Source organism: Phascolarctos cinereus, unplaced genomic scaffold (genome assembly GCF_003287225.1).
Source record: "Phascolarctos cinereus isolate Bilbo 61053 unplaced genomic scaffold, phaCin_HiC Scaffold_7;HRSCAF=346, whole genome shotgun sequence".
In the NCBI taxonomy this organism is placed as follows: Eukaryota; Metazoa; Chordata; class Mammalia; order Diprotodontia; family Phascolarctidae; genus Phascolarctos; species Phascolarctos cinereus.
The window spans coordinates 69,784,008-69,804,578 of record NW_027556180.1 but is presented as its reverse complement, the minus strand read 5'-3'; the positions used below and the strand labels follow the sequence as shown (position 1 = coordinate 69,804,578).

At 41.7% G+C, this 20,571-nt stretch overlaps 1 protein-coding gene across 3 annotated transcripts in view; it reads left to right on the top strand.

Annotated features, from left to right (window-relative positions):
- SMARCAL1 (SNF2 related chromatin remodeling annealing helicase 1) overlaps positions 1 to 20,571 on the top strand; it is an 83,518-nt gene that overhangs the window by 16,181 nt on the left and 46,766 nt on the right. For all 3 annotated transcript variants that reach the window (XM_021002805.2, XM_021002807.2, XM_021002806.2), the window contains exons 6-8: positions 6,398 to 6,581; positions 14,607 to 14,757; positions 17,105 to 17,263. In XM_021002805.2, the coding sequence (XP_020858464.1) occupies positions 6,398 to 6,581; positions 14,607 to 14,757; positions 17,105 to 17,263 (494 nt within the window). The remainder of the gene's footprint in view (positions 1 to 6,397; positions 6,582 to 14,606; positions 14,758 to 17,104; positions 17,264 to 20,571) is intronic.

Below are 20,571 nucleotides of genomic sequence, written 5' to 3'. Positions count from 1 at the left end.
CTAACTGTGTGATCCCAAGGAAGAGGAACAGTCTGGTTCCTTTTGAAATGGAATACTTGAAGCCTAGGGGAACCCCCTACAGAATTATGTTCTCAAATACATAAAATGAGATACCTAGGATTACAAAGGAAACCAATTCCTTTGAAATATAGTTAGCAAAATATTGAAAAAATAAGTTCAGAGGCAGCTAGGTGGTGCAGGGGACAGAAGACCAGCCCTGCAGTCAGGAGGATCTGAGTTCAAATCTGGTCTCAGACATTTACTAGCTGTGTGACCCTGGGCAAGTCACTTAATCCTAATTACTTCCCCCTCTCAAAAAAAAAAGTAAGTTCATGGCCTCCAGATAAGAAGCCCTTGACCTTGAGGTTCTATCACAAGGAAGCCTTCCTAGTTATCACTGAGACTTGGTATCATGAACCCCATGACTAAAATATGTCTCTGAATGGTTGGTTATGTGTATCTCATTCTAAAGAAATGAGTATGCATGCGGCAGGGGTGGAGGGAAGGGGTGAGGATTAAGGGTCGCAAATATTTAGAAAATATGCTTATTTAGAAAATGTGCAGAGATTCAGAGTGAAGAAGCCTTGGGGTGATGATGGATGGAGGTAGAAGCAGAGGTGATCTTAACAGAGGTGATTTTTGTCTTAGGAGTATACCACAGACCACCTGGACAGAAGTAGGAACTAGATGAGAAGTTCAGGAAAGAAATCACAAGCCTAGCCCTGAGGTATGATATAGTACTCATGCGAGCCTTCAACAATCTGAACATTCAATGGAGATTTTTCTCACACAGAAGCAGCACAGCTGATTATTTCTTGCCTTAAGAAAAATTTCGTCTTTGAAAAATTGGAAAAACCAACAAAGGGGAATGCTATTCTATTAATATATATATATATAGCTATCATTTTTTATATTAACTTTATTTCTTTAATATATATCTCTCCCTTCCCTTTAATTCTTTGTTATGAGCCATCTCATAACAAAAAATAAAAAGAAAGGGAATATGAAAAATTGCAAGCCCAACCCTTCTTCACATTGGAGATAGTAAAAGAGTACTGAACTTCCCTCAGTTCAAGTCACCTGCTGTCCCTTGGGTTCTGAAGGATGTAATTGCTGAGCCACTATGGAAGATGACACAGGACAAGAGAAAGGCAGATTTCCTGTTTTTCAAAGTTGGAGGTGAATAGACTCTGCACACTCTAGGTCAGTGCGGTTGACTTCAATTTCCGGCAAATTTCTAGAATCTGTGTTTAAGGAAATGGTTAGTGATTGTCTAGGAAAAGAAAAAATGGTGCAAACATAGAGCTGGCATTCCTCAAGAACGTGTCGTGGCATGCTAAACTTATGTCCTTCTATGAACGTTTACTCAGCTGTTAGATGAGGGAAATGCTGTGTTGTTTTGTTGTTGTTTGTAAACCTAGACTTTTATAGTAAAACATTTGCTAAATTCTCTCATTCCATTCTTGTGGAAAAGATAGAGCCGTGAGAGCTGAGTCTGTGATGATACAAGTACTTCGATTGAGACCTGGTTGAATGGACAGACCCAAAAAGTCATCACTAATGGTTCAGTATCATCTTGGATGGGGAATTCCAGTGGATTGCCCAAGGGATTTATGCTTGGCTTTGTCCTGTCATTTAAAAAAAATACTTTTTTATTGATATCTTATTTTTTCATGTCATCATAGTTTTCCCCAGTGTTCCTCTGTTTTTCCCTCCCAAGAGACATCCCATATAACAAATAGTATTTTTAAGATTAAAAAAAGAAAAAGGAAGAAAATGGGCACAACTGATCGATTAATTGAAAAGTCTGAAAAGTATGAAATGTCAATACATAATGTAAATGTAAAAATATGTAATGTGGACCTACCACCTCTAATGAAGGGGTGGATTAGTGGTGTCCTCTCATACCTCTTCATTCAGGTCATGCTTGGTGTTTATACTTTGGCTATATTCACTTTTGACTTTTGTGTGTGTGGTTGTTAGAGTCATTGTGTATATTTTCTTTCTGGCTCTGCTTACTTCACTCTGCATCAGTTCATATAGCTCTTTCCATGCTTCTCTGTATTTATCTCACACATCATTTCTTACAACACCATAACATTCCATTATATTCCTGTACCTCTGTTTGTTTAGCTGTTCCCCAATTGATGGGCATCTACTTTGTAATTTTTTGCTATTGCAAAAAGTACTGCTTGAAGTATTTTGGTGTGCTAGATGACTTTGTTCCTATTGATGGCTTGCTTGTGATGTAAGCCCAGTAATGGGATTTCTGGGTTGAAAGAGTGAGGACAGTTTATAGTCACTTTATTTGCATAATTCTAAATTGATTTCCAAAATGTTTGTGTTATTTCGTAGCTCCAGAAACAATGTATTAATGTGCTCGTCATCATCCTGCAACCCCAACATTGCTGCCATTTTTTATCATCTTGGCCTGTTTGCAGGGGGTGTTCTTTTATGTGCTTCTGAATACTTTTCAGTTCTTCTCTTGAGAACTGTTTGTTCCTATCAATCTTTTGGGGAATGGCTATTAACTTTGCACTGTCTTAACATTGTTATCGACAGTTTGGTGACATGCTCATCAAATTTGCAAATGGCACAAAGCTGGAAAGGACACCAGGTGCCCTGGATGACAGAGTCAAGATCTAAAAAGATCTTCATGGGCTAGAATGTGGAGCCAAATCTAGTGTGATGAAACTCAGTGGGGAACAACGTAATGGCATATGCCTGGGTTGAGAAAGTACCAAATGGGGGAGGCATGATTAGGCGTAGTTTGTCTGAAAAAACATCTGGCAGTTTTAAGGGACTGCAAACTCCTCATGAGTCAACAGTGTGATATGGTAGCCAGAAAAAACTCATACATCCTGGGATTACATTGAGAGGGCTTAGGTGCCAGGCATTAAGAAGGTGGGAAACAGATGGTCCTCTGCCCAGGTGAGGCTACTACTTCAGGGATGTGTTTAAGAAGGATGTTGGACATGACTAATGTGAAAATATGTTTAATACTTAATATGAATGTATATGCAGAGCCTATATCAGATTGCATGCCCTCTTGGGGAGGGGAAGAAAATTGAAAACTCAAAAGGTTGTGGAAGTGAATATTGAAAACAAAAAATAAATTTAAAAAATATGAAGTGTTCTGTAAGAGTGAAAAAAAAAGAAGGATGTTGGAGATGTTCTAGAGAATATACAGAAGGCAGTCAGGGGAAGGAAAGGTCTCAAGGTCACATCATCTGAACATCAGTTAAAGGGAGGTGAGAACAGGGGATGGATAGCTGTTTCCATGTGCTCTAAAGACTGACGTGAAAAGATGTTCCTAGAAGGCTGATCTGGAAACAGTGGGTAGAAGTTGCAAAGGGTCATGTTAAGGCAAATTTTTCTTTGATAGAAGGAAAAACTTCCTAATTAGAGCTACCCCAAGTGGAATGGGCTCCCTCGGGAGGTAATTGGAGGTCTTTAAGGAAAAACTGAATGAGGGCTTGTCAGATATGTCATGGATAGAAGCTGGAACTGAATGTGTGATTTCATTGGGCTGAATACCTACCTGGTGAGAAAACTCTTTTCCACTGCAGGTTGGCACCTTCTCTTCGCTGTAGAGTCTTAGAGAGTTGCTTAGAGCTCTGACAGGCTGGTTCTTAATTCAGTATGCCACACTGCCTCTATTATATGGCTAAGTGGCTCCCAAGGCCCCTTCCACCTCTGAGATTCTATGATTTTAGATAGCTTACTGGTCTTGGATCATCCAAAACCTTTCTTTCCCTTTCTTTACAGCCCTCTCCTCCTCTCTCCTCGCCACTTTACCGCTGTGACTATTTCTCAGTGCCTTGTTTTTGTTCTATTCTCTTTCCCCTTCTGTTCTATCTCTTTTCCTTCCTCTTTTTTCTTCATTCACTTCAAAATATGATACTGAAGTATGTTTTTAAATGTTCATCTTGTTTGCTGAATATAACATCATGTTCCCTCTTAATGAGAGAATCAAGGGAGAGTAACCTTTCTCTCAAAAAAAACATCAGCCCCACATGGGCCTTGATAAAATGTGTTTTTCCTGCTACAAGTCAATAACTCTCACCCTCTTCTTACCCCCAGTCTAGCCATTTAGGACCATATCACTAAGAGAAAACAACATAATCAAAAGCCAAAATTCTGAGTGATTCACTGGTAAAGCAGGAAGGAAAATGATGACTCCTCTAATAATAGCTTTAGGTGATGAACGAGGCATGCATTTTCTTCCAGCCTCCAAGAATGTTTCTTTTCAAGCCTCTTAACTATAGTGATGATGACTGCAAGGGCATAACAGTGACATCTTTTTTTAAGAGAATATAGGAAGGTAGTCTCTAGTCAGCGAGGCTTCTTGAGCTCTCTCTCTCTCCTCTCTCTCTCTCTCTCTCTCTGTATATATACATATATATATGTGTGTGTATATATATATATACACACACACACACACATATATGTATGTATATATATCTTTATTAAAGCTTAAAACTTTTTGGGACATACATATACATTTTTATATTTTTAAAAATTTCCTTTTTTACGTAAAATATTTTTTATTTTTCCCAGTTACATGTAAAGATAATCTTTAACATTCATTTAAAAATTTTTTTGAGTTCAAAATTTTCTTTTTCCCTCCCTCCTCCCTGAGACAGTAAGCAATTTGATATGTACATATACATTTTTTTTTGCCCCAGAACCCCTTTCCCTCCTCCCACATTTACAATTTAAACTACTTTCCCACTGCCCCTAGTGGGTTCCCTCCTTTCTAGTTCTGATGTCACCAAACCAAATAAATATCTCTTACCTGCTTGATTATCTTACTTATCTGCTACTGACGTTGTCTGTTAGCCCTTAAATCCCAAACAAATCCAGCAGCTCATTCAGATTTGTAAAGATGCACGGCTTAGTTTTTTACTCCGTCATTCTGGTCTCCTTTTTGGTGTTGGCATGTGGTTACCTGTCATGTTGGTTTTGTAAACTCCTGGAGGGCAGGCCTCTGTCATATCTAAGCTAATGTATTTTTCCTGCCGTGACACAAAAGGTGAAATATTCATTGTCTTTATAGCCTTTTGGTCCATATTCTATAGTTGAGGAAATTGAAAGATAGAGAATGAATGAAAAAACATTTTTAAGTACTTATTACTATGTAGCACCCTGCTGAGTATTGAAGATAAAACTATAACAGCAAAGACATTCCCTGGTTAGGGAATGTAAGGCAAGTTTAAATTCTAATGGAGGAGACAACACAGTCTGTTAAGGAGTAGATTGACAGATCCCTTCAAGGAACAATGTAGAGTTGATTTGATAATGATTCCAGAACTGAAGTGGGTGGGAATGTTATCCCATCAGTGTCTAGGCTGTCCAGAAGAGGGCCAGGGAGCAGGGTGTGAAGTGAAACATGGCTGGGCCCTGCTTGAACTAGTGGGCTAGGTGGGGGCACTCATCAACCAAGGCAGGGGGGCCGCTGGAGCGGAAGTTCTGAGATGAATGGGTTAAAACCTCCAGGGCATTGGTTCTGGTCCAGATATCAAGGCTATTAGGAACAACTTGGTGGTTGGAAATAGAGACAGTTCTCACTTTATATCAGTGGACATTCCACAGACTTCTACATAAAGCAATTTTTATATAATGCAAATTTGTCTGTGGACATGGAAAAGGGAAAAGGGAGGGAGTCAGGAAGGAGGCTGAGTGTCAGGGAAAGAAGGGGGCTGTACACAGTTCAAAGACACATCGGCACTGGGGACAGAGAAGTGGAGGTCATGGCCAGACACGTGGGGGCCAGAGACGGGAGAGTACTGGCTACGTGGGGGCCAGGGACAGACATGCAATATGTAGGGGGCAGACGCATGGGCAGAACAGGATAAAGGTCTCCTCTTAGCATCAGAGGCCCCAAGCCAAGCCCCTGATCCAGCTGCAGCGGCAGCGGCAGCAGCAGTCTCTCCTACTATCTCTTCTTCTGCTTTGACTTGGGGGTCTTTTTTAAGGATTTTGTTTTATTTTTTAGTAGGGGAGTGAGAGGCTGTAGAGCTCTGAGCTAAGCTGAGGGGCAGGAGGCGAGAGAGAGAGAGAGAGAGAGAGAGAGAGAGAGAGAGAGAGAGAGAGAGAGAACACAGCACTTGTATGGTAAAATTAACATAGGTTTTTTTTGGAATGTGGATTTCCTTCAGAATTCTACAAAGTCGAATTTGCATAATGAGAATTTACATAAAGTGAGAACTGTGTCTGCAGCCCTGGGACCCCCTAAGGGCTATTGAAACCTTTTGGGAAGCTAAACTATAGTAGATAATTTCTTATTAAAAATTATACCCTTTCCTCTCTAACCTTTGAGGCATTTATTCCCCCCCTCACTGACACCTTTATCCTTCATATTCTCTAGCTAATATGCCTTTTTTCCTCTTCTCAGTGGAAGAGGTTTGCAAGCTTCCAGGCGTCCAGCTGGAACCTTTGCCCAAGGTGGTGCTCCAGACTTTTGCTAACCACCTTGAGAAGAAGTCTCCTCGCCCAGATGAAGTCCCCGAGGCCGACCTCTCCACAGTAGATTCAAAACTTGTGTCTGGTTTGATGCCCTTCCAGAGAACTGGAGTCAAGTAGGTGCCTCTATCTTGGGTCAAGCAGATCACTGCCATGTTTTCATTCTATAAGATGGGTGCTGTCCCAGTCACCTATAATAGAAGCTTATCCCTATTAATTTCTTTTGGAAACATTTAATTAGTGATTATTGTGACTATCTGTGGTCTTAGAGTGCATCCATAATCTACAGATGGTGCTAATTTTAGCCATTAATTTTAACCTCCTTTGCATGGCCTTGTTCTCCTAATTTTTAAAAATTAAGTGCCTGGGAATGTAGATAAAAAATCAAGCTAGCCCCTGCTATTAAGGAGCTCACTTTCTGACAGAGGACAAAACACATATGGGAAGGTTTGAATGCAGGGCAACTGGAAAGTCCCAATCGTCTTTTGATTACATGGCAAGACTGGTGGTATTTCATTTTTTTTTAATGTCATATCCATTCAGATACTGATGCATGTGACTGTGCCCAGGACTTTGGTGGGACTTCAGTAGCTGAGGCTGCGGAGGAGATTGGGACTGGGGACCTACCGAGGGACAGGTCAAGAGTTGCTCCTCTGGATAAGCGCTTCAGAGGCCAGTCAATCAGCAATATTTATTATTAAGCACTTACTGTGTGCCAGGTCCTGTGCCATACACTGGGGGGACAAAGAAAGGCAGAAGCAATCCCCCTCATCGAGGAGCTCACCGTCCAACGGGGAGACAGCATGCAAACAGCTATGTAGATATAAGATATGTTCAGTGTAAATGGAAGAGCTCAGAGGGAAGGGATCAATGAATTTGGAAGCAGGGGGATGCCCTGGGAAGGAGGGTTACTCAAGATCTCTTAGGTTCAGAGCCTAAGCTGCCTCCACCGTGGGAGTTACTGGGAGATGGTGGCAGTGTTTGGGCCCTCCTGAAATATTTGCTTGCAGATAACAAAGTTAGTTGGTTTGAATTAAATCTTCCTATTCCAATCCATCTTCTGTTCAGGTTCTAATAATCCACAAAATGACCAAAAAGGAGGCGAGAGACGAGAAACAGGAGAGCTTGAACAACCAGCCCCAGAATAATAAAGTTGCTTGTATTAGGCAGTATGGTTAGAAAGGTTATTTCTGGAGAGAGAACTGATGAACTCTGAGTGCAGATTGAAGCGTATTTGTAATTTTAAAAATTTTCCTTGCCTTTTTTTTTTTGGCAATGTGACTAGTAGGGAAATGTTTTGTGTGTATGATGGGTATCATATTGCCTTCTCAATGGATGGTGGAGGGGCTGGTGAGAGGGAAAGAATTTGGAACTTAAAATTTAAAAAAAGAATATTGAGGGGGCAGCTAGGTGGCGCATTGGATAGAGCACCGGCCCTGAATTCAGGAGGACCTGAGTTCAAATGCAGCCTCAGACATGTAACACTTAACTAGCTGTGTGACCCTGGGAAAGTCACTTAACTCCATTGCCTAACAACAACAAAAAAAAGAATATTGAAAAATAATAAAAGATATTTCTGTACAGCTGAGAGATGGGAAGAAGTAGCACCTGAATCCTTGACTGTTTAGAAATAGCCTAGCAGCTCCTAACAAGAAGCCATATCCATTAAGGAGATGTATCTTAATTTGGATAGATAGCTGTCAGATATTCTTCTGAATCTGGGAACCCATCCCCATTATATGCCTTGGCTTCCAGCTGTGTCTGTCAGCTATTTCCCTTTCATATCCTCCCATCACCACCATAGTCTCCCCCACCCCCCAAGTAAAACCCCAACTACTTCGAAACAATTCTTATCTCTCCTTGGCATCTCTATCCTTTATCTATTTAAGACCCCCTTTGGGCCTTGTTTTAACCAGTTTCTTTCTGTGCAGTTCATTCCTTTAATCTTTCTTCCTATGGTTTTTTCATTAAGGTTGATGGAGATTACCCATCCCCTGCTGTGCCAAGCTCCCTTCTTAGAATACCAGCTCTTCATCAGTTCCATTGGAGCTCCTCAAGCCGGGGCTATCTATTAACCTCATTTCCATTTGCATTAAACCAATTTCTGAGAGTGCCTGGGTTTAAGGTGCACCTCACTCCTGGGTCGGCCTGGCAAACTGGAATCTTGGTAACTCTTGATCTTTTGTCCTCTCTTTGAAAAGGCAGGTGCTGAAGCTACTAATGGTGTTCTTGGCCTTTCTTCCTCGCTTTCTGATTCAAATCCAGACTTGAGGGCAGAAACTGGGAGAGGAGCATTTCCTCCACGCTGTTCATTTCCCTGTGCTACAGGCGGATTATGGTCAGCAGTTACCTAGGAAACAGTAATCCAGTTTGTTGGCAATCCAGGCTTCTTCATCCTCCTCTTCCTCTTTCTTAACAACTCTGCCGCCTACAAGTCCCTGCACCCTGGATTAGTCAGAAAAAAGGAAAGGAATTAGAACCCAGTGTCAGACATTGAGTGCCCAGAGGGGCCTCAGAGATCAATCAAGCCCAGCACAGCATTTGTAGGATGGTGGAGAGAGTATTGGCTCTGGAGTCAGAAAACCAAATCTGGGTCCAAATCCTACTACTGGCGTGGCCTGAGCAAATCACCTGGGGCTTAGCCTCTGTATGTATAAGGGAAGGAAATTGGACCAGATGGCCTTGGAGCTCCCTTCTAGTGTGAGATTGTTGCCTTGTGATCCTTCACTTTACATAGAAACTGAGGCACAGTAGGTGAAGAGACTTCCCCAGGATCAGACAGCTAGAACCAGCTAGAGCCAGAACTAGAACCTGGACCTCTTCCTACAGTAATGACTGGGCAGCCCAAACTCAAGAGCAGTGCTGTTTGTCAGTGGTTAGACAGAGGAAGCAGGAAGGAAATATTGGTTGAAATGAAGGAATTTATGAATGGATTTCGTTTATCTGGATTCTCCCTGCCCTCCTCGATGACCCTCAGTCGCTGTCTTGTGCAGAGTAGATGCTTGTTTCATGTTTATTGAATTAAACTTAGCCTTAGCCAAGTTGTTTGTTCTGAGGTTGTTCAAGAAATAGGGTGGAAGAGTTGGGCGGAAGTTGGAGGCCTTGAGGGGAGGATCACAGAGCTTGGAGCCATTTAATCCAGCTGCTCTCCCCCTGCCACCCCCAAAGGATTCCCTGTACGACATCCCCACCAAGGGCTCATCTAGCCTTTTGTTTGAAGACCTTCAGGGACAAGGGCAGCCCAGCGGTCCTTGGGGTAGCCCATTCTGCTTCCACATAGCTCTCTTGGATGAGAGGGGTTTCCTGACATTTTGCAGCTTTCATCTGATGCTCCCAATTCTGCCTTCTGTGGCCAGGAGGAATAAGTTCAATGTCCCTTCCACATAGAAACCTTTCAAGGACTTGAAGGGTGCCACCTTGTTCCCCCTCCCCCGACTCTTCTCTTTTCTACCTTTCCACCATTTCTGATCTTCACTAGTCCTCACCCGCTGCTCTGTAGGCTTTTCATCGGTCCAGTTGCCCCCTTCTTTAAGTTCTCTAGCTCACCAATATCCTGGCTAAGCTACAGTGCCCAGAACCAGCCCAGTATTCCAGATGAGGTCTAGCCAGAGTGCCGAGAGCCTCTTACTTCTTTCCTTTCCCCTAGAAGCTATACTTACATGTATAGAAACACATTGTTTCTCCCTGTAGAACGTAAGCTCCCTGAGGATAAGACTGTTATAAAGGAAAATGATCATAGAAAACCAGTATGGATGGTTTCATCAGGTATGGGTCATGCCAAAGTAACCTTATTTCCTTTTCTGAAGAAGTTATTGAACAGGTAGAACAGAGGAATGCTGTAGATTTGGTTTCTCTACATTTTAGTGAAGTCTTTGGTAAAGTCTCTCTTGCAGGCTCTCAAAGAAGCCCATGCCTATGTGAGCCTTGTTTGAACACAGCGTTACTAAAGCCCACTAAGACTCCCAGATCTTTTCCAGACAAATAGCTCTCTAGCAATGCCTTCTCCATCTTGTATTTGTTAAGTCAGTTTTCTGAATCCAGATGTAAGACTTTATGTTTATTCACGTTAAACTTCACGTTGTTAGATTCAGCTTATACTCCTAATGTGCCAGGATCATTTTGGCTCCTGACTCTGCCTGTTCCTCCCAGCTTTTGTGATATATGTGGTAAGCATGCCATCATCTGTGCCCTCATCCAAGTAATTGATAAAAATGTTAAATGCTATAAGGCCAAGAAAGACCCCTCAGAACCTCCCCCGGAGGCCTCCAAGATAATACCAAGCTAATGATGGTTTCTTTTGGATCCAGCCATTCACGTGGCCCCAATTCCTTCTAATTCTACTACCATCTAGTCTAAATCCCTCCATATTTTCTGCAAGAGAGACTTTAGCAAAGACTTTACTAAAATGTACAGAAAGCAGATCTGCAGCATTCCCCTGCTCTACTAGTTCAATAATCTTTTCAGAATAGGAAATGAGGTTAATTTGGCATGTCCTGGACTTGATGAAACCATCCACACTGGCTTTCTGTGATCAGGAAACTGTCCTCAGGGAGCTTACATTCTATAGGGAGTAACAGTGTGTTGTTTATCCATGTAAGTGTATTCAAAATACATAAAAAGTAAACACAAGGTAATTTTAGGAGGGGCCAGGGTAACACCAGCAACTAGAAAGTGCAGATAAGAAAAGGTCTTTCCTAAGAGGGGGTGACTGAGCTGCGCTTCTTTGGAAGAAGTTAGAGATTCTAAGTGGAAGAGGTAAGAAGGGAGTGCCTTTGTAGGCAGCTAGATGATGCACTGGATGCGGTGCAGGACCTGGAGTCAAGAAGGCCCGAGTTCAAGTCTGACCTCATGCACTATTTAATGGCTTTGTGAGCCTGGGCATGTCACATCCATCTGCTTTTCTTTATCTGTAAAAGGTAGAATAACAGCGTCTACTTCCCAAGGCTGTTGAGAGGATAAAATAATTTTTATAAAGCATGTTGCAAACCTTAATGGGCTCTCAAAGAGCCAGCTGTGATTATTCTAGTTATGAAGGACAGCCTTTGCCATCCAGGAAATGGCAGATGAGTAAATACTGATTTATCACACAGACCAAAGATGCAAAAAGGATTTGCTCTATGTCATGCTGTCAGTACAGAACTCATGCAAAATCTCCTATGGCCTTCACATCTCCAGTACTGTATAATAGTCTCTTCACATACACTGTGATCACCACTTTTAACTCTCCCTGGGCCCAAAGTACCACTTTGAATGAACATATAGTTTTTCTGTGGATTGCCACCTTCACAGCATTGCCCTTGACTGTTGGCCATGCCTTCCATGGTCATGGAACCCAAAGCAAAGGCAAATGACCCTCATGGGTGTTAAAATTGGGACTAATGTCATTGACATCATGTCCTAACTTAGCCAGCCCACCCAGACACCTGGATATTCACTAACTGTGCCTTCAATAATACATATTCTGGCATGTGGCTGCAATGGAATCAAGTCCAAGCTCACCAGCCTACTTCTTGTCGATGCCACTGTCTTCCCTCTTTGGCAGCCAGAAAAATATTTGCCCTTTTCTCATCCTGTGGTACCTCTCCTGTTCTCCCCAGTCTTTCATTTGTCACAGAGAATAATTTCACCAGCCCCTGAAGAAGACACGTTTCATCTGTTTCAGGTGAACTGAACTTTTATCGGCAGCCTTGGTCTTGTCTTCATTATTTCCATATTTAACTTTGGTATCACCCTTCTCTTAGCCATTCTTGTTCTTTCCCATTCATCCAAAGGTCATTCTTGGCAGGAAAAAACAAAAATGGAAGCAAAATAATATTTGAGCAGCTCTGGCTTCCTTCTGTTATCAGTTACCACCATGTATCCACTTGGATGGGGCTCCAGCATGGAAAGAAGTGGGGAATTCATGGGGAGTACTCAGAAGAAAGTCATCTCTTTCTCCTAGGCAGTGATCAGTTGTTGTGGTTGCTGAGAATGTAAAGGGGAGTAGAATAACATGGAAGACCTGCCTCTGTTGGCCCTGGGCAAGTCATTTAGCCCTCTTTGCCTCAGTTTCCTCATCTGTAAATTGAGCTAGCGAAGGAAATGGCCAACCACTCCACTATCTTTGCCAAGAAAACCCCAAATGGGATCATGAAGCGTCGGACATGTCTAATTGACTAAACAACAACTTTACAGATGAGGAAACTGATCCGGACATATATTAAGTGACTTATCCAGCATCTGTGATGCAGCTTATAAGTTTCTAAGCCCAAATTTGAACTCAGGTCTTCCAGATTCCAGGTCTGGTACTCTATCCACTGGGGCTGCCTAGCTGCCTCTTAGGCATGTCAGTAATTTTTTTTAAGGAAATCATTATAAGGTAATAACATACTTCTCAGAGTTCTCACATTTTGCCTTGGGCATCGTGACATCTGCCCTCAAGGGCCCTTTGGGAAGACAACCTATGACATGGCATTGCTCAGTAACAAGTTAAGACCTAGCTATGTGGGGTGGCAGACATCATTTTTCTCAATTTATTGGTAGCCAGCTAGCTAATCGTGTAGCTTGTGCTGAGGCTCAGAACAAAGGATGTGTTGTTTTTCATTAATCCAGATAATAGGAGACTGAGATGGGAATCTGGGATCCTGGGTTCTCTGTGACTCTTATGTGCTTCACCAGAAGTCTTTGGCAAGTCACTTCTGCTCTCTCTGCCTCCGTTTCTTCTAGACTTCCCAGCACATTTAGAACTTGGTTGGGAGGATTGCTGAGTACTTTAGGATCTGGGAAGGGCCTAGTAATTGCAGGTTGTTGTTAGGCTTGAGTTCTTATGCAGAAATAAGACAGTTACTGTGTAAGTTAGGGTTGGGATTTCAAGGAACATAGACAAAGCCTCACACTAAACTGATCAAACTGTAGGATGTATAGATCTGGTACAACCATTTTAGTGGATATATTCATTTCTACAGAAAGGGTGCAGGACCTGTGTGCTCTAGCATCTCACTAGCCTCCCAGGTCCTTGCCTTGGCCTGATTCTGGGAATTAAGGCGAAATAGAAACTCAGATGCCTACCCAGGTTCAGGCCACCATTTGCAGATGGCATTGTCTCTGCTGTGCAGTTTTGTACGGAGGTAGGCAAAGGGAGCTGAACGCTCCAATCTAGGGTGAACAAAAAGACAAATCATGAATATGCCAGTTGGGAATGGGCCTAATAACCCTAAACACAAAATTCGGTAAAATTCCCGACTCCTTGGGAGTCGGGCTGCCCTCACACATAGTCATCAATCTTTCTAGCTGCTTCTAGCCTAGCTCTTAACCTTTCTATGGATCATGGCCTCCTGGCTGACTGATAAAACCTCTGGACCGCTTCTCAGAAGAATATTTTTAAATACATAAAAAAACCCCCATGAGATTACAATGGAAAGCTATGAAACTGAAATGTAGTTATTAAAGCGTTAAAAATAAGATAGGCAGGATTATAAAGGAAGGCAGTTCTAAAAAGTTCATGGATCTCTGCCCTAGCTGGATGTCTCTCTCTTCCTAGGGAATAGTAGCCTGTTCTAACTGGCCTGCATCATTCATCTAAAGCCGTTTTGCTTTAAAACGGTTTATCTCATGATTCTACTTCAGTGGGTTTTGGTTTTTGTAATTTTGTCAGTTTGAGAGAGTTGGATAGGACTCCCCAAGACTCTCTCCTCCTCTTTGGTGACAGTACTGTATTCAGTGCTGTCTTAACAGCATTGTTAACAGCCATGGGGTTTCACAGGCAACTTGATTTTAGGTGAGTTGATTTAGGCTTGGCATTGACTTAAATTATGAGCTCCTGTAGGCCAGACACCATGTTTATTTGCAAGCAGACCAAAGTTCAAATCCAGCCTCAAGTGATCCTAGGCAAATCACTTCACCAGTGTCTGCCTCAATTTCCTCATTTGTAAAACGGAGATGATAATAATAGTATCTACTCCCCAGGGTTGTTGAAAGGATAAAATGAAATAATATTTATAAAGCACTTTGAAATCTTAAAGTGCTATGTAAATGCCAGTTCTTCTTAGCGTTATTATTATTATATACAATGATTCTTATTAAAATATATCTGATGATCAATTACATAATGAAAGTCATTGGAAAGTCGAGGCTTCCCTAATCATGGCTTCATCTTTTTGCAGTTTTGCTGTGTCCAAGGGAGGCCGTTTGCTTCTTGCAGATGATATGGGTTTGGGAAAAACGGTTCAGGCCATCTGTATTGCTGCATATTACCGGAAAGAGTGGCCTCTGTTAGTTGTCACGCCTTCGTCAGTGCGGTTCACCTGGGAACAGGTTAATTCTTCATATGTGTATGTGTGGTAGTAAGGAAGACATTCTGGCTGGAGGGAATGGGTGACAGTGACAAGTGTAACAAAATTAGGGTGTACAGTTCCTTCCCTAAAGGCTTTTAAGGAAAGAATAAAGTTCCCTTTTGGCCAGTTTAGGGAATAGTCCTATCTAGATTATCTATCTTATGTTTATCATTCTTTGTTCTATCTATATCAGGTTAGGAAATTGGGTTCTAAGGATCCCAATTTACTTATATTTATTTACATTATATTTATATTATTTATATTTATAAAGAAATTTATTTTAATGTTTTTTCAGAAAGTGGGACTTTTTTTGTCCTTCATGGTTTTCATTTTTGATTTCTTGAAATATAGCTCTGGAAAGACAGGTTTTTCAAAAGCCTGTGTTTTAAATGGAGCTACTTGATTCCACCTTAAAACCCAAATCACTCTGGTTTTCCTTGAATGGCCAATAATAGCCCCAATCCAGGCCTCCCTGACTCCTTGTTTAGCTTTTGATGGCTTAGAATGAGTGTAAATAGCATTTGTTTTCTATTCTGGCCAGAAACTGAAGGTCTTTCCCTCCCAGATTGATATCTTTGTGATGGTAAATTGAGCCATAGTTTGTCTCTACTCTTACCCAGCCCTTAGTCATTGAATGGGCGTGGTTTCAGATAAACTAAAACCTAGGAAAGACCTTAATTTAGAAAGGCCAAGATCACCCATTGCATCCTGGGCCATTACCAGTCCTCTTAACCTGTGTTTTGCCACTGGGCTTCCGTGACTGGAGGAGACAATGAGGCTGAGGACTTAGCCAGTTAGCACAGCTCTGCCCTCCTCACTTATAATTCATGTGCAAGTCAAGACATCACCCTAGTGATTAATCAATCATCTGGAATCTACCCAAGATACAAAGACTGAAGTAAAACAACCCCTGCTCTTCAGAGGCTTACATTCAAATTCCTGACAGGTGACAAAGTTAGTAACCCATAAAAAACTGAGAACTTTCGGGGCCTAACACCTAAGTCTTGTGCCAGACTTTTCTACCCACTGGCTAGGAAAGACTGAACTACTTCATTAATGTACTACAGTGTAAGAACAAGAAAGTATAGATTAAAAATCTGTGTCTTCAGCCAGCTCTTCAATAATTATTTTGGCTTCCCAACAACTTGGTCCTTTCCTGAGGCCTCCCTGATCAAGGCAACAGCGTTGTCTGTTCTGGGCTAGCCCAGTGTCTACACAAGCATGCAGATATCATGTTCTCTACTGATAGGGAGAAGCAGAGCTTTCTAGTATATGCCTAAAAACCAGTCATTCTGTCTTTCTTCCTGTCGATCACATTCTTTCATTGCTTCTGGTAACTAAGCATTTCCCATTTGTTTATTTTGTGCTGCTTGTTAGATCATCGTATGCAGTACCATTCCCTTGAATAAGTCAGGGTGCTTTTCAGAGGAAGAGTTGAAACCATCTCAGACTGTACAAATTCTGTGGCAAGGGTCCTTAACCATCTTTGGGGCCTGGACCTTTTGGCTTCTGCTGAAGCCAGCACTTTAGTTCTCGGAATAATGTTTTTAAATGTGTAAGATACCTAGGATTATAAAGGAAACCAGTAATACTGAAGTAACTTTTTCCCATTCAAGTTCACAGACTCTCCTGAAATCTGTATGGGGACCCCTGCTGTCAGGAGACACAGAAAAGCTTGGGGAGGAGCAGGGGAGCAGAGGAGGGATAGGAAGAGAAGGAAGGAAGGAGGGGAAACAGGCAAAACATAGTGGTCCTGGGGTATTGGATAGCACCAGGCAGACACAGGGAGGGTACAGATCCTGCATCCTGACCCATGTAGGATCCCCAGATGGCTTTCCTTTGGCTCCACATATGGGTTTGACAGGTTGAGGCAAACATGAGAGGATTTCTGCAGTAAGCAGATGGCTTCACAAATAATGTTTACCCTCAATTACCTTCATCCTTACCATGCATCAGTATTTAGGGCTTATCTCTTTTTTTTAAATAAAAGGGGGCTGTGCTAGGTACTCTGTGAGATGTGCTTAATAAGAGTTACATTCCTTGATGTGCTCACAGTTGCTATAGAGGCTACAGAGATGAAACAAATATGAATAACAAAGCAAGGGTACTCATTTTGAGAAAGAAAAGGGAGTTTTTATGGGGCTTTCAGGCTTATTTAAAGGAGAAATGTAGAGATAAATGTTGGGTGGCCAGAAAGAGGTGACAAACAGTAGTGGGGGATGGGGGGGTGGAAAAAGGGAGATGAGATGACCAGATTACACTTTCTGGGCCTTGTACCTCCTAGTATAGACCATCTCAATTGGGTTTGCTTCTCCTTTCCTATTTAGGCATTCCACCGATGGCTGCCTTCCCTCAGCCCAGAGAGCACCAATGTGGTAGAGACGGGGAAGGACAGTTTGACAGCTGGCTTGATCAACATCTGTAGTTTCGACCTCCTGAGCAAGTTGAAAAAACAAGTAAAAACTTCCTTCCAAGTAATCATTATTGTAAGTGGCCTTGTCTCTTTGTGGTTCCTTTCTCCTCCAAAACTCAAAGTTCGTTTGTTCATAGCTTCTTGAGCCTCTTACGCAGCTCTGGGAGATCAGGAATTGTTTTCTCTATTTTGACAATGGGCAGTTCATCCCTCTGTAGTCTGAATGGGGGCTCTGCTCCCTTTAGGAGAGGTCACAGATGGGAGCCATCATAGAAGGAACCCTAGAGAGGCCAGAGCCTCAGCAGCCTGCCCTAGAACTGTTCACAGTGTATGTCCTCAGCCCAGGGTGCAAGGACCGTGTCCGCTCAAGCTGTCCTCGTTTTCTGTTACATTTGAATAGCTTAATTCCATTTTTAAAAAATATTTTATTTTCCCCTCAATTACGTGTAAAAACAATTTTAACAATTTTTTTTTAAAGTTTTGAGTTCCAAATTCTGTTCCTCCCTCCATTCCCTACCCACAAACAATAAGCAATCTGATATAGGTTATACATGTGCAATCCTGTAAAACATTTACATATTAGTCATTTTGTGCAAGAAGATTTGAACAAGAAAGGAAGAAAGAAAGGAAGGAAGGAAGAGAGAAATAGTATATTTCAGTCTGTGTTCAGACAACATCATTTCCTTCTCTGGGGGTGAATAGCATTTTTCATCATGAGTCCTAGGGGATTGTCTTGGATCATTGCATTGCTGAGAATAGCCAAGTTATTCATGGTTTTTCATCATACAGTTTGCTCTTACTGTGTACAGTGCCCTCCTGGTTCTGCTCATTTCACTTTGCATCAGCTCATGTCTTTCCAGGTTTTTCTCAGAGCATCCTGCTCCTTATTTGTTATAGAACAATAGTATTCCTTTATATCCATGTACCACAACTTGTTTAGCCGTTCCCCAATTGATGAGCATCCCCCTGATTTCCAGTTCTCAGCCACCACAAAAAGAGCTGCTATAAATATTTTTGTACGAATAGGTCCTTTCTCTTTATTTGATGTCTTTGATATACAGACCTAACAGTGGTATTGCTGGATCAAAGGGTACACACAGTTTTATAGCCTTTTGGGCATAGTTCCAAATTGCTCTCCAGAATGGTTGCGTCAGTTCACAGCTCCATCAACAGTGCATTAGTGTCCCGTTATCCCACATCTCTCCACCGTTTATCATTTTCCTTTTCTGTAATATTAACCAATCTGGTAGGTGTGAGGTGGTACCTCAGAGTTGTTCGAATTTGCATTTCTCTCATCAATAGTGATGCAGAATTTGCTTAATTTCTGGAGATCAGTAGGAATGCTTTGTCCTCAAGGAACACTCTAATTAAAATTTCAACAAAGCCACCCTGGCTGCATTGCTGTTTGACAAAGGATCTCTCAGTGTATCTCTCTCCTTCTTTGACTCCCCAGACTCTCCATGCCCAGCCAGCACTGCCCATGCTCAATCTGGCCTCAATGGGAATGCTGTAATGATACGGCCTGTGGTTATCAGTTTTCAATAAAAATTTCTCCTACTCTCCATTTGCATGAACAGAACAACCTAACCCCTCCTCATAGGACCCTAGGTTTAGTGGGACCTCTATGGTCATCTTGCTTAATCCCTTCATTTAACAAAATAATAATTTTATGAGCATTTTTTATCTCTCCCCACTCTTCTACCCTTATCGAACAATAAAGAATAAATTAAAAGAAAAACCTTATAATGAAGGTGTATAACCCAGCAAAACAAATTCCCACGTTGGCCACATCCATAATGGTCTGCCTCATTCTGTTGTTTAGGTTCATCCTCTTTTTGGCAGGAGGTGGATGACATGTTTCATCTTTAGTCTTCTGGACTCATGATTTCTCGTTGAATTGATCAGAGTTCTAAAACCTTTCAAATTTATTTCCCTTTATAATGTTATTTTATACATTGTTCTCCTGTATCTGCTCAGTTCACTCTGCATCACTTCATAAAGATCTTCCCAGTTTCTTCTGGAGCTGTCTTTTCTTGTGGCGCAATATGTGCAATCTATTCTGATGCCACAGTTTGTCTAGCTATTCCTCGGTGGTTCAGCTCCTTCATTTCATGAATGAACATCGTGATGTGTGGGGGCCTGCTGTTCCCTAACAGAAGTAAAATTCAAAAAAGCCGTTTCTTCTCAACCATGCCATCCTCTAATAACATTGGGCGCTCATAGTTTGCACTCCAGAAATCACTTGATATGTCTTCAGCAAAACCCAACAAAGGATGGTGAGATGTTTCCAATTTTTATTTTTGAGATGTTGATAAAACATATCCTTTTAACGTGGCTGCACAAGTCACCCATTGATTGCTCTTCCCGTCTGTTGAGAATTGTGCCAAACGTTCTGGGGAAGCTACAAAAAAGAAGGCTGGGTCTCCTTTAATTTAACATTCTGTTTTGTGCACGAATACCAGGTCACATGTGGCATCTACCTATCTTTGCAAAAAAAAACCAGGCATGTTTCATTTTTATATATTTTTCCAAGTTATGTTTTCCAAGGCTAGACACGTAAGTCATTAGCGTTCAGTCTTCTGAACAGTCCCTGATTTGGTGCACATTCAGTTGTGATTCTGAATTAAAGGAAAAAAAGTTTTCCATCTATTTTAAACAGATAGATGACTTGGGTTAGAAGTCTCCAGTGTGGGGGGGAGGCAGTTTTGGATCGAAACTGAACGATTCCTCCCCTTCTAGTCGCTAGTGGTTCAGCCGCTAATCTGCATGTGAGATTTCAGGCAGGCCTCCGGCTTCGTCAGTGTCCCAGTTTTCACAGTGTTAAATGAGACAACAACCTCTGTCCTCGTCTGACTTCACAGAAATATTACATCCAAGAGTAAAGTGATGCTTGTGTGGCATGTTCAGACTTTTTTTAAGAAAAGATTTTTCGTTTTGTGATAGAAGATGTTCTTGATGATTAGATAGAACAAGCATCAGCATGCTAAGGTCCAAAGCTGGATAGGTCCTGGGAGATTATTTAGTGTGGTTCCATCATTTAGAGAGGAGGAGGAGGAGAAGACTAAGGAGGAGAGGAAGAGGAGGAAAAGATGAAGGTGAATTGATTTGCCTAAAGTTGCACTTATCTTTAAAATGAGGGAGCAGATCTATATCCATATGAAAAAATGCTTTAAATCATTAGTGATTGGAGAAATGCAAATGAAAACAACTCTGAGGTACTACCTCACACCTATTATATTGGCTAACATTATGGAAGAGGAAAATGACAGATATTGGAGGGGTTGTGGGAAAATTGAGACACTGATGCACTGTTGGAGGAGTTGTGAACTGATCCAACCATTCTGAAGAGCAGTTTGGAACAATACCCAAAGGGCTATAAAA